The 15,741-nt window shown below is 42.6% G+C and overlaps 2 protein-coding genes across 7 annotated transcripts in view; one reads left to right on the forward strand and one right to left on the reverse strand.

Annotated features, from left to right (window-relative positions):
• The window catches only part of LOC123512813 (formin-like protein 14), a 9,029-nt gene extending 3,366 nt beyond the window's left edge, over positions 1–5,663 (forward strand). For 4 of the 5 annotated variants that reach the window (XM_045269404.1, XM_045269407.1, XM_045269406.1 and 1 more), the window contains 6 exons: positions 599–724; positions 1,307–1,408; positions 1,818–1,941; positions 2,092–2,559; positions 3,824–3,911; positions 4,523–5,663. In XM_045269404.1, coding sequence (XP_045125339.1) covers positions 2,288–2,559; positions 3,824–3,911; positions 4,523–5,119 — 957 coding nt within the window. In that variant the 5' untranslated portion in view covers positions 599–724; positions 1,307–1,408; positions 1,818–1,941; positions 2,092–2,287 and the 3' untranslated portion in view covers positions 5,120–5,663. Of the gene's footprint in view, positions 1–598; positions 725–1,306; positions 1,409–1,817; positions 1,942–2,091; positions 2,560–3,823; positions 3,912–4,522 lie in introns of those variants that run through there. The other variant, XM_045269408.1, reaches the window with a different exon arrangement.
• Positions 5,664–7,428: 1,765 nt separating this feature from the next.
• Positions 7,429–15,501, reverse strand: LOC123512814 (zinc finger matrin-type protein 5-like). Of its 2 annotated transcripts, XM_045269409.1 has the most exons (6): positions 15,310–15,501; positions 11,554–11,668; positions 10,411–10,554; positions 9,915–10,086; positions 8,520–8,657; positions 7,429–7,798 (listed from the first exon to the last, which is right to left on the reverse strand). In XM_045269409.1, the coding sequence occupies exons 4-6, from the start codon at positions 10,039–10,041 to the stop codon at positions 7,779–7,781; spliced, it is 285 nt and encodes a 94-aa protein (XP_045125344.1). In that variant the 5' UTR covers positions 10,042–10,086; positions 10,411–10,554; positions 11,554–11,668; positions 15,310–15,501; the 3' UTR covers positions 7,429–7,778. The 2 variants fall into 2 exon arrangements, with proteins under 2 accessions (XP_045125344.1, XP_045125345.1); XM_045269410.1 differs by lacking the exon at positions 15,310–15,501 and having other exon boundaries at positions 11,554–11,684.
• Positions 15,502–15,741: the final 240 nt, after the last annotated feature.

Here is a 15,741-nt window from a genome sequence, read left to right on the forward strand (position 1 = left end):
TTATCAGTAAGACAGCCATAAAGATATTTGTCTGCAAACGATATATCTATTAACGTCTTTCTTTACATCACTCTCACCAACAACTTTCACCTCCAAAAATTATATATACGTATGAAGCAACGAAAAAAAGATACAAGCTGAATATCACGCATCATTAACACCGCTATTTTGTTGACCTACCAATGCTGTTACCTATTATCTCACTTTTCTCTCTCCGTCAGTGTGCGTGTGTATGATATTGATGATAACGTTATGCTAACCCTCCATCTTTCATTCCCTTCACTGGTAAACTCTGGGTAAATTCTGGAACTCCCCTCCTGCTTCTGTATTTTCCCCTGCCTTTGATTGAATTTTTTTTCTGAAGTGACGTTTTTCTGAAGTGACGTTTGGGTATTTTTTTTCTGCATGACTATACTCTTTTGGGGGACTGCCGCGTTCAGTTAGTCCTTTTTATGGCTTTTCTTGTCATTTCCAGCAACCTCTCATACGTAAATAATAAACAGAAGACAAATCCATGTACAAGATTCAGAAGAGGACAAACTATATGTGAGTGTATCTATGTGTTTTCACTAATTAACTAAACATTGGTGCCTGGCAGGTGAAGGCGGCGAGCGTGGTGGCGGTGTTCGAGGCAGACCCGCCCACTTATGGAGACTGGCGGCCTATACTGACGGGCGTGGCCACTCTTACCAAGGATCACGCCAGACGCTGCTACTTCATTCAGGTGAGGGGAGGGGCACACTCGTCCAGCCAGAAACCCCTTACTTGCTCTCTCACCACGACCATTTTCTATAAAGCCACAACGATGATTAGTCGGGGTCTGAAGAGTGTGTATCCCTTTTGTAATCCCGAAATCATGTTAATTTCATGCAAAATTTATAACTGAAAAAAAAAGACTCCCATACCATCCTCATAGTCCCCTTCCGATTATATTTCTATTTAATTGCTCTAGGATTGGCACCTCAGTAGGTCTTTTTTATCAATTTATTTATCTATCTATTTTATTTTATTTATCTATTTATTTTTTTCCCCTTGGACGGTGTTCATGGAAAATCAGTCACTGTAACCATAAAAATACCCTTGAAAATCCGTGTAACTCAACTATAGAGCCTTTTTGAAATAGTGGACTTTAAAAACGCTTAGCTCTCTCACTCTCTCACCACGACTGTTTTCCAAAGCCACAGAGATGCTTAGCCGAGTTTCCAGGACTGTTTTTGTTTCATTATGGACCAAAAGAAGCATCGACTCATTTTAAATCTCTCTCTCTCTCTCTCTCTCTCTCTCTCTCTCTCTCTCTCTCTCTCAGCTGTTTGACATGGTGGCGTGGGAGTTGGTGCGCGAGGAAGTGATCAAACGGGACTCACCTTATCACTTCTCCACAACGCTTTTCCACCAGTTCCAAGTTGAGGTCAGTACACACACACACACACATCGGAAATAATGAGCTCTGAGCTCGTTCCGTAGGGTAACGTCTGGCTGTCTCGTCAGAGATTGCAGCAGATCAAACAGTGAATTACACACACACACACACACACACACACCAGGGAGGCTAAACACTATAGCTTCCTTGGCAGTTGCATACCTGTACACCTAGAGGTAGAATCAAAGTCCTTTTCATTCGCATTGACACGTATAATTAATGATGTTGATGTTTACTTTATACTTGATACGCAGCGCCTTATGACTCCGTTGCTGTGGGGAAGTAAACGTATCAATTAAGTCCTTTCTCTGTTAATCTGATTCCAAATGAGTAAGGAGACGTTTTGCCATCCTGTCTGTCTTTTTCTCATGTCTTCCTGGCCGCGTCCCTCCCTCAGAACAGTATGATAGGCCTGCGCTTCGCCTGGGAGGAGGACGCCCGCACCTTTGCCGGGGTGGTGCATGACGTAGTGTCTGGCCAGCCCACCACCAAGGGCGAGGACGGGCCATCGTTTCCCGACAGTAAGTAGCAAAGCTTTCTCCATCGCTCACGGAAATTTAGTACGATTCTTGGCGTTTTCTGTTTACATAGCCTAATGCAAGAGTTAACTGGTACCCGTGACCTTTCTTACTACTACTACTACTACTACTAACTTTTCTCCTTGACCACAGAGCAACACACCTCTCCAATCACCCGAGTCCCGCAACAGCAGACAAACGGCATGGATGGAGCGAAGCACAGGAAGGAACAAATATACATCCCTTCAGACACAGGAGCGGAAGGATCACAGACATCGGCGCCACAGTCAAAACTCCCAGCACTGCAACCCCCTAGACAAGCACCACCGCCTCCCAAGCAGCCGCCACCATGTCCCAAGCAACCGCCACTGAAGGGAAGAAAGACCCGCAGGAGGAAACACAAGAACGTCAGGCGCAACAGAAAACGGGGACACGAGCACAGCAGAAGGAAGCGAAGAGACAGCAGAAGCAGAAGCCAGCCATTCCACCTGCTCCTCCGCCACAACAGCAAGGCAGGGAGGTTGGGCAGCAGCTTGGGTTCTCCGGCGGGATGGTGTTGACGTCCCCCGCTGACAAGGCCACCGCAACACTTGACAGGCGGCGGGCAGGGAAGAAGATCACGTGAGTCCCTCCTCCCTCTCTCTTAGCCTTCATTCAGGGAGTTTTTCTATCTCGCCACGACACTTTTCTAAGGCCACAGAGATCATTAACGAAAATGCATAGTTACATACTGATAGTTTGTCCTTTTCTGAATATTGTACGTACATGCATATACCTTCCGTGTATTATCTATGTGTGAAAGGTTGCTGGAAAGGACAAGAAAAAGAAAAAAGAAAAAAGGATTATTGAACGCGCCAGTAGCCCAAAGAGAATATAATCTGAAAAAAAAAAAAAAATAAAATTACCCATAATTAGAAAAGTGTCATAAAACGCCCCTTCAGACTGTTTCTGCTGTTTATAATGTAAAAATCCTATCAATCTGTCATCAAAGCAGTAAACACATGCACCCTTAATAACCCGCGTAACTCCACCTCAGAACCTTTTTGGAAGTAATCGAGGTGCAGGTAGAATTGTTTCAGAATACATTGTCTTGTGTCTTGAAGTCTGTTAGATATATTAGCGTCATAACTACCACAGGAGTAATATCAACTGGAGTGTTCATGGATGTTTTCACGAGTCTTTCAAGACCCATATTCTGAAACACTTCCGCGCCGCACCTTCACTATTTTCAAAGTGTTCTAGTTGAAGTGACACGGGGTTTTATAAGTGTTTATGTAATTTCATTGACATGTTAACAAGTTTTCTGCATCATCAACAGGACAAATTACTCTTTAGAGTTCGGCTAATCGTCTCTGTAGTCTTTAAAAATGGTCGCGGTGAGAGAGAGGGAATATGGCACTTTGTGTCATGACATTACTCAAACTAACTGGGCATTTTTATTTACTCTTTTCTTTTTGAAGAATGCTTTTATGAGTGTACTAGCAACCTGGCAAGGATTCTGCACCAGGAACATTTCTATATTCATTTTGGTTACTATTTGATGATTTTATACAACTTTAAAAACTTATGTGGCGATTAAAATAGTGAAGACTTTGACCATTAATCTTCTGACCTCCATAGACCGTTCCTAATGTAAATAAAATCGCTTAATTGCACCAAAAACTCAAGGTATAAATTAATCCAAATAGTGAAGGGGTAACAGAGCGCACTCGTGACAAAAACATCGACTTAACTTTTTCCCTCTTGTAATCGTATTTTGAAAGTGTTTGGGGGCTTATAAAGGGTGTTCTTCATGGCCTCACAAATTGCAAGGGTTCTCGTGACTTTTTTTGTGTGTTTTCTTGCTGGTTCTTATCATTGTTATTCATCTTATTATTTTTCACAGGAAGGACATGATTGGTCAGCCTAAGGACTTTCGCCACGTGTATCATGTTGGCTTTGATCCCGGCCCGCCCCCTCCTCCTTGTCCCGCGGTGAGTGGCGTCCCTGTAGTAGTAGTAATAGTAGTAGTAGTAGTAGTAGTAGCAGTAATACTAGTAGGGGTAGAAGTAGTTGTAGTAGTAGTAGTAGTAGTAGTAGTAGTAGTAGTAGTAGTAGCAGCGCCAGCAGTAGCAGTAGTAGTAGTAGCAGCGCCAGCAGTAGCAGTAGTAGTAGTAGCAGCAACGAGTCACATGAACTACAAAATCATTCACCAGTTTGTAATTAAGAAACAGTGAAGTAGTAGCAGCAACAGCAGCAGTAATAGTAGTAGTAGTAGTAGTAGTAGTAGTAGTAGTAGCAGCAGCAGCAGCAGCATCAACAGCAGCAGTAATAGTAGTAGTAGTAGTAGTAGTAGTAGTAGTAGTAGTAGTAGTAGTAGTAGTAGCAACAGCAGCAGCAGCAACAGCAGCAGCAACAACAACAGTAATAGAAGTAGTAGTAATAGTAGTAGTAGTAGTAGTAGTAGTAGTAGTAGTAGTAGTAGTAGTAGTAAGCTGTCACAATAGTCAGTGTAGATAATCTATTGTAAGTGATTGTAACATATTATTATTTATTCATTTACTCTCTCTCTCTCTCTCTCTCTCTCTCTCTCTCTCTCGTACAGAATAAAGAGGGAATGCCGCAAGCCACACCACCACCCGCCATCCCCAATCCGCCACCCATTGCCATGTGTCACGACACCGCCCACGTCCCAATCCGAGTCCCCGCCCACGCCCCTTCCACCCGCACACTATCCCGTAGACTTTCCAAGCCTGGGGAGAAGCCGCCCCCGCCCCCACCCTCTCCCGTCACGAAGGCCCCTCCTCCACCCCCCTCCGGAAATCCGTCCCCTCTCCATCCCCCACTGAATTCTCCTCTCCTCATCCCCCACCACCCCCTCACCTCTCTCAGCCACCCCCACTCCTCCCCCTATCCCTGTCACTCCTATCCAGTCCCCTCCTTCCCCTACTCCTCCTCCCACCCTCCTCACTCCCGGACCTCCCTCTCCTTCCTCCTCTCCTCCTCCTCCTCCAACAGTTTCCTCCATTTCTTCGTCACATTTAGATCCCTCGCCTCCTCCTCTTTCTTCTTCTTCTTCCTCTCCATTTTCCTCTTCCCTTGTGTCAGAAAATGGTTCCTGCTCTACTACTACTACTGCTACTGCTACTGCTACTACTACCACCACCACCACCACCACCACCACCACCACACGAAGATCTAGTCTCCCCTACCACACCTCTACCACAATCAGAAACCACCACAAAAATAACAAGGATGTCTCAATTACCACCACCCCCACTGCTACTACCACCCCCACCACCAGTGACACGCCCTCCCCGACCCCTGACGCCGAGGCAGTTGAAGTGGAAAGTTCCGAATCCAAAAGCTCGGATCTCGAACCAGCGACTCAGAAGCAGAATTCGAATCACGAGGACCAAGAGGACGTCGATACTAAGATTGCACCTTCAGTAGAACATAGTGCTTGTGTTGGTTCACTCTCGCCTCCTCCCTCACCACCTCCTGCTGTTGCAGATATTCCTCTTCCTCCTCCTCCTCCTCCTCCTTCTTCTTCTTCTCCTCCTCCTCTTTCTCCTTCTTCTTCTCCTTCTTCTCCCATTGTTGTTAATGATCCTCTTCCTACATCATCTTCTCTTCCACCTGTTGTTGCAAATGATCTTCCTTCTTCTACTCCTCCTCTTCCTCCTCCTCCCTTCTTCTTCTTCTCTTCCTGCTGTTGCTAATGATCCTCCTTCTCCTTCTCCTCCTCCTTCTTCTTCTTCACCTCTTCCTGCTGTTGCAAATGATCCTCCTCCCTCTTCTCCGTCTCCTCCTCCTCCTCCTCCTGTTGCAAATATTCATCTTCCTCCTTCCCTTCTCCTTCTCCTTCTCCTTCTCCTTCTCCTTCTCCTCCTCCTCCTCCTCCTTCTTCTCCTTCTCCTGCTATTGCTAATGTTTCTCCTCCTTCTTCTATTACTCCTAGTGCAAATGATTCTCCGCCTCCACTTCCTCCTTCTGTTACTCTTCCTTCCCCTTCTTCTTCTTCTTCTTCCACTTCTAGTAATATGAATAACTGTGGAAACGAGGAAGGTGAGAATAATTCATCCACTCCCTCATCCATTTCCTTATCCACACCCACAGACACACGTGCACACGCTGACACACGCGCAGACACTCATACAGACATACACACACATGCAGACGCCCACACAAATGCAGACACAGCCACACCCTCACCCATTCCACCTCCTCCACCTAGACAGAGGAGAAAGAGAGACTCCATTCTTTTCTCCACTCCACGTCCTTCCTCCTCCTCCTCTACCATCTCTGATCCACCTCCATCTCCTCCTCCTCCCTCCTACGCTCCTCCCATCTTTACTCCACCTCGTAAGTAATTAAGTAGAGTAAGTAATTTAAGTAATAATCATCTTATTGTTGTTTTCCTTCGTTACTTCGTTTATTTATTGGAATGTATTTATTTTTTTTGTGATTTATATTCTGGGAGGTTATGGATGATTGTGATGTATAGAATATAATGAGTATTAGTGACAGATTAACAAGATTTCTGCATTAGTGAGAGGAGAAAGTCTTGAGAACTCGGCTAATCATCTCTGTGGCCTTTGAAACTATAGTAGCGAGAGAGCATTGTTTTTTTTGTTTTTTTTTAGCTCTCCGAAGGCTCTAGCTGAAGTGACATGGATTTTTTATTATGTCTTTATGGTATTAGGGACAGGTTAACAAGATTTCTACATTAGTGAGTGGAAAGTCTTGAGAACCTGGCTAATCATCTCCATGGACTTGGAAACTATGGTAACAAGAGAGCACTGTGTTTTTAGCTCCCTAAAGGCTCTAACTGAAGTGATACGAGTTTTAATGATGTTTTTATGGTATTAGTAACAGATTAACAAGATTTCTACATTATCTAGAGGAGAAACAACCTTAAAAACCAGGTTAATCATCTTTGTGACCTTCAAAATATCGTGGTGTGATAGAGCAAAGCGTTTTTCAATACCGTCATTAAATTTACGAGTTTTTATGAGTCTACCAAAGTGTAAATTGTAAATAAAAGAGAAATCAAGTTTATGAGAGCATTTCAAGTTTATGAGAGCATTTCTCTCCACACGGGTTGCTTGTTCATTCCTGCCGGCAACACAGAAGGCATGTATACAGGGAACAGTCATGTTTCTTTCCCGTCCCAGTGCTTGAATATCAGAATAGCGCCAATGAGTAAGCGGCAGTCTTCCGTTTATTTACTCAGCTGTTAAATTCAATTTGTCTAGTGCTTGAGGTTTGTCCAGCATCATAATTTTTTTTTTTTCTTTTTTCAGTCTTTGTTTAGTTCGTCTTGCTTGCTTATATTTATTTTTTTCATAGTGTTTGACTTGATTCCAGTTCTTCTTTCAATTTTGTGAGAGAGAGAGAGAGAGAGAGAGAGAGAGAGAGAGAGAGAGAGAGAGAGGGGTGAACCAACACACAACTCAAAAACTCACCCAAAAATAAACTCATAAGGAAGAAAATAAACACCAAAACAAGTCACTTTCCAACATTTATTTGTATCATAGCTCCATGTAAACCTTCCAAATAAAAGAAAAATAAAAACAATTCATCCATTTAAACCCACCCAAATTAACCCCAGGTAGCAAACTCCCCTTGAAGATAACATTGAGGTGTCACAGGGGCAAGAGAAGGGGGTAGGTGAGGAAGGGAGAGGAGAGCAGGTGGCAGGGGGGTGTTGAGAGGTGCCAGGATCTCTACAGGGTCAGGAGCAGGGCCAGGCATGGTGTCAGGGTCATCAGTTAGAGACACTGTTCTTTTCTTGAGCCAGGAGTCAACAGAGAGATCCAGTCCTTCCCTTTGTGCTGTTGGGATTTGCATCTTGTGTTCTAGTTCCTCCTCTCTTGTGCTGTATGGAAAATAGTGGTGTTTGATGGTGTTGTGGTGCATTTCTGTGGTGTTTGGTGTATTTTGTAGAGTTTGGTGGTGTTTCTGTGGTGTTATTGTGGTATTTTGTGGTGTATTTTGTAGTGTTTGGTGGTGTTATTGGTGTTTTGTGGTGCTATTGGTGTGTGTTGTGGTACTGATATGTTTTTGTGGTGTTACTGGTGTTTCTGTGGTGTTTCGTGTTGTTAATGTCTGTTTTGTGGTGCTATTGGTGTGTTTTGTGGTGTTAATGCTTGTGTTGTGGTGTTACTTTGTGTATTTTGATATTTCTGTGGTGTTATTGATTTTTTTTTCTTTTTTTGTTGCTTTGTGGTGTTATTACAGTGTTGTGTGGTATTGCAGCACTATTTTCCAATCTATTTTGTTCAATATGATGCCTGGCAGTGTGGTTATAATAGGAGCCTTCATGTTTCCTTACTGTAACATTCAATTCTTGCTTAAAATGTTAAATAATAATAATAATAATAATAATAATAATAATAATAATAATAATGCATATGCTGATTCATACCATTTCTTTCTCCATTTCATCCTTAAATAAAACACCTAGAAGTAATCAACATTCCTTTCTTAAACTAACACACACTACACACACTCAATTCACCAACACAAGACTAATAGACAATGAGAGATAAAACAAACAAATTCCACCCATCTCACCAAAGGCACAACCCAGCACTCACCCAGCTTTTGGAGTGCCTCGGTGCCGGCCGGGGTGAGGTGGGAGAACACGCAGGAGTCACCAAAAGAACACTCCTGGCCCGAGAGAAAACGACGACACTTGCTTTTCTTGGCGTCGTCCTCCAGCCTCTCCCGTGCATCTGTCAGGGAGTGAGTTGGGAGTCAGTTGAGCAAGGCAGTTGAAGTTTAGAGAAGAGAGCTTGGAGTGAAGAGGTTATAGGTTGTAAAGAGGAGAGAGAAGTCAGTCAAGAGTCATGGAGTTAAAGAGGTTGGAAGTTACAAAAATGAGTGAAGTTAAGAGGCTGAAGCCTTTAAAGAGGAAAAAAGTCAGTCAAGAGAGAGCATGGAGTTAAAGAGACTTGAAATTGTAAAAAAGAGAAAAGTAAATAGACTAAATAGAAAGCATGGAGTTAGGAGGCTGGAGGTTGTAAAGAGAAGAGGAAAGAAGTAAAGAGAGTATGCGTTGACAAGGCTGGAGGTTGCAAAGAAAAGATAGCTTGGTGTTATGTGATGCTTCAAGTTGCAAAGAGGAGGAAAGTAAAGAGAGGATGGAGTGAAAGAGGCTGGATGTTGTAAAAAAATGAGGGAGGGTGGTGTTAAGAGGCTACAGGTTGTAAAGAAGAGGGAAGTAAAGGAGCATAGAGTTAAAGAAGCTAGAGGTTGCAAAAATGAGAAGTTAGTCATGAAATAGTGTGGAGTTAAGAGGCTGGAGGTTGCAAAGAAGAGAGAAGTCAGTCAAGAAAGCATGGAGTTAAGAGGCTGGAGATTGTAAGCGAAGAGGAGAGAGTATGGAGTTAAAAGAGGCTGGATGTTGTAAAGAGAAGAGAATCAAAGAGAGAGAATGAAGTTAAAAAGGCTGGAGGTTGCAAAGAGGACAGAAGTAAAGCAAGAGCATGGAATTAGAGAGGCTGGAGGTTGTAAAGAGGAAAGAAGTAAAGAGAGAGCATGGAGTTAAGAGGCTGGAGGTTACAAAAATGAGTGTGGTGTTAAGAGGCTGAAGGTCGTAAAAAAAGAGAGAGCATGGAGCCAAGAAGCTGGAGGTTGGAAAAATGAGAAGTTAGTCATGAGAGAGCTTGGAGTTAAGAGGTTGGAGGTTGTAAAGAGGAGAGAGCATGGGGTTAAAGAGGCTAGAGGTTGTAAAGAGAGAGCTTGGTGTAATGAGAGGCTGGAAGTTGTGAAGAGGAGGGAAGTAAAGATAGGATCGAGTGAAAGAGAGTGGAGGATATAAAGAGGAGAGAGCTTTGTGATGAGAGGCTGGAGGTTGTAAGTAAAGAAGAGAGAGTATGGAGTTAAAGAGGCTGAAGGTTATAAAGAGGAGAGAGCTTGTGTTAAGAGGCTGGAGGTTATTAAAAGGAGAGAAGTAAAGAGAGATTATAAGACCTCGATATAACACTCACTCTTGAACTGATCATAGTGAGCCCTGCGACGCTTGATGTGGTGGTGGCCAGTGCGGTGCTTCCTGAATGCCTCATCACTGTATGGGTAGGAACAGTCACAGAAGTCACAGTAGTATCTCTTCACCATGGTGGCTCCTCCTCCTCCTCCTCCTGCTTCCCTCCAGTAAGCTGCCTGTGAAAAGTGAGATGGTTTTATTTATTTATTGTGTGTGTGTGTGTGTGTGTGTGTGTGTGTGTGTGTGTGTGTGTGTGTGTGTGACCGAGTAGATGTATGTGCAATGAGCGACAGGTTTTCTCTCTCTCTCTCTCTCTCTCTCTCTCTATTTATATATTTAATGTGAGTATTTATTTAACTATTTACTTATTTATTTATTTATGTGTGTGTGTGTGTGTGTGTGTGTGTACCTGACTATAAGGCATTGCAGTGAACAACAAAGATTCTCTCTCTCTCTCTCTCTCTGTCAATGAAAGACAAACACAACAATATATATCTCACCTTGCGTCCTCCCCAAGGGTCCCACCACCTTGCTAGTGACTCCTGGGGTTGTTGGCGGCGATGTAGTGGTACAACACGACCATGAGGAACAGTGACACACCCAGAATGTTGACGAACACGGCCAGCTGCACGTCGGAGATCATTCTACCGACCGGAGACAAGGGTGATGTAAGGGAACACTAAGGAAGTGCAAAAAGTGACAGATGGTGACTTTGAAGGTTAGTTAATAGTTCTTTTGATGGTGGTTTGGTTAATTGGTTTGTCTGTTAGGTAAAACAAACACAAGGGAAGTGCAAGAAGTGAAAGGTGATGACTTTTGAAGGTTAGTTAATGGTTCTTTTAATGATATGATTAATTACTGTGTTTGTATGGTAAAACAAACACAAAGGAGGAGAAAGAAGTGACTCATGGTGACTTTGAAGGTTAATTAATGGTTCTCTTGATCTTTTTTTTATTGACTTTTTTGTAATGTAAAACAATCACAACGGAGGAGAAAGAAGTGACAGATAGTGACTTTGAGGGTTAGTTAATGGTTCTCCTGATGGTGGTTTGGTTTGTAAGGTAAAACGAAGACAAAGGAGGTGAAAGAAGTAGTATATGGGGGATTTAATGGTTAACTTGTAGTTCATTTAATGGTGATTTGGTTGTTATAATGTTTTGTTTGTCAGGTAACGTTGGTGTAATAAGGGGAAGGACAAACACTAATGGATACTGGTTAAGTGATTAATAAGCGGCACTTGTGAAGAATTGTGGTCCCTGCCAGCTATGCCAACAGTATCCTTCCAATCAGTGTCATACCGGATACAGACAAGCGCACAGACACACCGGCTCGAAACTAACATACATACTGACGGACAGAGATGCACCGGCTTGAAAGACAGAGACAGACACACCAGCTCAAGACTAACGTTACTAACACACTGACAGACAGAGATACATGAGCTCGAGGGACAAACTGACAGACAAGCGGACGGGAGACTAGACGAACTTGCCCCAAACACAGACAGACAGACAAAACATGCTTCGTAACTCACAAATACCATAAAACCGCTAAATATCAACACCTACCCTTTAATTGAGCACCTTGCATATATTCGCACAATCTTAAATGACCCCCTACACCTTTACCTCTCTTCATCTCACCTGTCAGACTGTCAAGAGTGTCAGGAATGGAAGACGAGTGGAAATGCTCGTGTTGATCTCCTCCTCTTCTTCTTCTTTCTCTCCTCTTGTCAACAAACAGTCTCCTGCCACGTCTCTGTGCAGGTCATAATAATAGTCACGGCACCTCTACTGTCTTAATTCCTGTTTTATTAGTTTTCTTTTTCTTTTTTTGAGTATCTAGAAGCCTATATTTATATGTTTCGTCAGTTTCAAGATAATTTTCGTCTATGAGATGTTGAGAACCGAAAACAATGATATATATATAGGTTTGCAAGCAAGGTGCAGTTACTATCATCATGCTACGGTCGGTTTATCCTTTTCTCATATGTATTTTGTTAATTACATTTGAAATTATTGTAATGGTGGATGAAGGTTGAATTTGTATATCTTGAAATGTTAATCTCTGCTTGATAATTTATAAAATAGTAATACAGCCCTTGACTCACGATTTGGCGCGAAAACTTAACCCCACTTACCGGAAATAAATAAAATATATATCACTACAGCGTATTATGGAACAATACTTTACAGTGATAAACGTAGTCACAGTCCTTTTATGGTAAAGTTTATACGGCAAGGAAAGGTGTATTGCTCTGCGGTGAGTCAGAGATCGATAACGCTGTACGTATTAATGCCCTTAAAAGGAGAGAGAGAGAGAGAGAGAGAGAGAGAGAGAGAGAGAGAGAGAGAGAGAGAGAGAGAGAGAGAAATGTTTTGTGAATCTCTTTGTCCAGCGTACCTATCATCGTTATCTATTATTATCATTATCATATTATTATTATTATTATTATTATTATTATTATTATTATTATTATTATTATTATTATTATTATTATTATTATTATTATTATTATTATAATTATTATTATAATTATTCAATATCATTGCCGTTGTTGTTGTCGTTGTTATCATTTTTTCCTATTCTTAGATTTTTTTTTGTTCTCTTGTTCTTATCCTGTTTTCTTTTCTTTTTTATCACATATATTCATAGTGGTGACAGTGGGGTGAGTATACACCAGAGGCGGATCTAGGATTCTAGGAGATCCGGGGCTAGCCCCGAGGATGCAGGCGCGTTTTTTTTTTTTTCTTTTTTTACTGAATATATATATATTTTATTATTATTTTTTTTTTACTTCAACGTACCACCAATACAAAGCGGACGAAAGACACGGAGAAGGCCTCAGAATTCAGATCCTTTAATTATGCAAATGTCTTACCACCACCAGCCTTGTTGAAGTCACTGCCTATGTCAGGAATATAAGCTTCACGTCCTTTGAAAGAAGAAAGTAAAAAACAAAGAAGGTATTCAGATTGATTATGAACTAAAGATCTAGTTAAGATTTGGTAGGTTTTCTTCATGTTATTAGTCTGGCAACCCTGAAGGCAGCCTGAGGCAGGCTCCGTAGGCTGCTTTCCCGTGTCTCTGGTAAACTCCGGTACTGCACTTTACACTCAGTCTACTCTTTTCCTCAGATCTCAGAATCAGATCCGGGGCTCTTAGGAAAACATTCAGGGCTTGATCCCAAGTAGCCGCCCCTTAGATCCGCCCATGCGTACACACACACACACACACACACACACACACACACACACACACACACACACACACACACAGTAATGCACGCACACACACACACACACACACACACACACACACACACGCCCGGTAGCTCAGTGGTTAGAGCGCTGGCTTCACAAGCCAGAGGACCGGGGTTCGATTCCCCGGCCGGATGGAGATATTTGGGTGTGTCTCCTTTCACGTGTAGCCCGTGTAGTCCCTAGCAGTGAGTAGGTACGGGATGTAAATCGAGGAGTTGTGACCTTGTTGTCCCGGTGTGTGGTGTGTGCCTGGTCTCAGACCTATCCCAAGATCGGAAATAATGAGCTCTGAGCTCGTTCCGTAGGGTAACGTCTGGCTGTCTCGTCAGAGACTGCAGCAGATCAAACAGTGAAAACACACACACACACACACACACACACACACAGCTATAAAGTTATTCCCCAGTCATGTAGTTTCTTGATGAACAAACGTAACATTTGAATTTAATTTCCTCACGCCGTGCACTGGAGACAAAATTATCATAACACTTATGTAGGCCTTGTTCCACTTGAAGAGAGTGGGAGACAAACAATAAGAACGCCAGTTATTTTACTTTATAAGTAAGTGATGCATTGGAGAAAAAAGAAAAAGAAAAAAAACACAAAAGTCTGACATGAAATGGATACTCTGCTCACTTTACATACGACACTGCATGTCCACGGTAAATATAAAAAAGGTACAAAAACTCTACATGATACGTACTGCATTTTCACCCATTTCATTGCCATGTGTGTGTGTGTGTGTGTGTGTGTGTGTGTGCGTGCGTGCGTGCGTGTGTGTAATTTTTCACTGTTTGATCTGCTGCAGTCTCTGACGAGACAGCCAGACGTTACCCTACGGAACGAGCTCAGAGCTCATTGTTTCCGATCTTGGGATAGGCCTGAGACCAGGCACACACCACACACCGGGACAACAAGGTCACAACTCCTCGATTTACATCCCGTACCTACTCACTGCTAGGTGAACAGCACCTACACGTGAAAGGAGACACACCCAAATATCTCCACCCGGCCGGGGAATCGAATCCCGGTCATCTGGCTTGTGAAACCAGCGCTCTAACCACTGAGCTACCGGGCCATGTATGAGTGTGTGCGTGTGTGTGTGTGTGTGTTCCCTCACACACTTCCACTCCCCATTCCTCCCTCCTACTACTACAACTTCCACATTTCATTCTGGAAAATATCTGGAAATGCCCCAAAACCGTTGGTATTAAGGTAGATAAGGTTTTTAATGAGTCCAGTGGCGTTATGGTGGGCGCTGTGAACGGGATTGAAAACTTTTAACTTATTTAAGACTCAGTGACTCACTTAGGTATTTCGGGAGTTACTTTTATCTTCCCGTGGTTGATTTAGGCTTTCCTTCACTCCGTGAATCTAGAAACATAAGGGGGTTTAGCAAACATCTACGCGTAGAGTGACAAGAGAGTAGGGGAGGCGGCGTCTGTATGTGGCCTTATTTTACGTAACGTAAATCATTTCGACAATTGGAAAAAAGAAAGAAAACCCCTAGACTGAAATGCATTACATTATTTGTTGCGATAAATACTTAAACGAACACCCACAATATGAAAACATTACCGGGCCTACTAACAGCAGAGTGAGGTCCGTGATAAAGTGTTGTTTTTCACCAACGGTGCCACACAACAATAAAAATATAGAGATGAAAAACAGACCCAGACTACATTATATTATGGAATCTGAATACCAAAACAGTTTACTTTCTAGTCCAATAAAGAAAGCACAAACTCCTCGTCATATATTTTTTTCTGTGTTTTATGTTTGGGCACTATAAAAATCTAAATTTGAAAATACGCATAGTCGACTACATTTTTTTTTTTTAATATTGTAACTTGGTTCATGTTTCCTATATTTCTTGAGTCTTATATAAATAAACAAAACAATCCTAGGCGTGCTAATTAAAAAAAAAAAACAATAATTCGTAACATGAAGAAAGTTATATTAGCGAGAAATAAAAAAACACAGCTAGACACGATCTTGTTACGAATTAAAATTTGTTTTATATTTCTATCAATGAACTGAATACTAAAACACTGCAAGCTCCATTAATAGAAGAGAGAGAGAGAGAGAGAAAAAAAAAAAGAATCCTGCTATAAAGCGCGATGACTTTTTTTGTACCTTCTTTTTAAAGTTCCATCTCCTCTTCTCTCTTCTCCACGCTCCTCCTCTCCCTTCCTCCTCCACCTCCCCAATCTACTCGTACATAACAAGGCTTTAGATCCTCTGGAAACACCCGCAAAACACTCCATATTTTGCTAAGTATGCGGGGAGGGATGGGACGGACGTTGGCGGCACAGCGCGGCGGCGGCGGGACTTTACTGACCATGCACTCATCGGGAATGGGACAGGTTGGGGCGCCATGGATGCCTTGGTGTGGGTTACTGCGGTGTTATGTGGTGTGTGGTACGTGGTGGTGGTGGTGGTGGTGTGGTGTGTGATTATACTGTGGTGTGTGGTCTGGTGGTTGTGTAGTGGTGGTGGTGATGGTGGTGTGGTGTGTGTGGGTAATTTGGTGTCTTAGTACTGTGGTAGTGGTGGTGATGGTGATAT

This window comes from Portunus trituberculatus, chromosome 34 (genome assembly GCF_017591435.1).
Source record: "Portunus trituberculatus isolate SZX2019 chromosome 34, ASM1759143v1, whole genome shotgun sequence".
NCBI classification, from domain to species: domain Eukaryota; kingdom Metazoa; phylum Arthropoda; class Malacostraca; order Decapoda; family Portunidae; genus Portunus; species Portunus trituberculatus.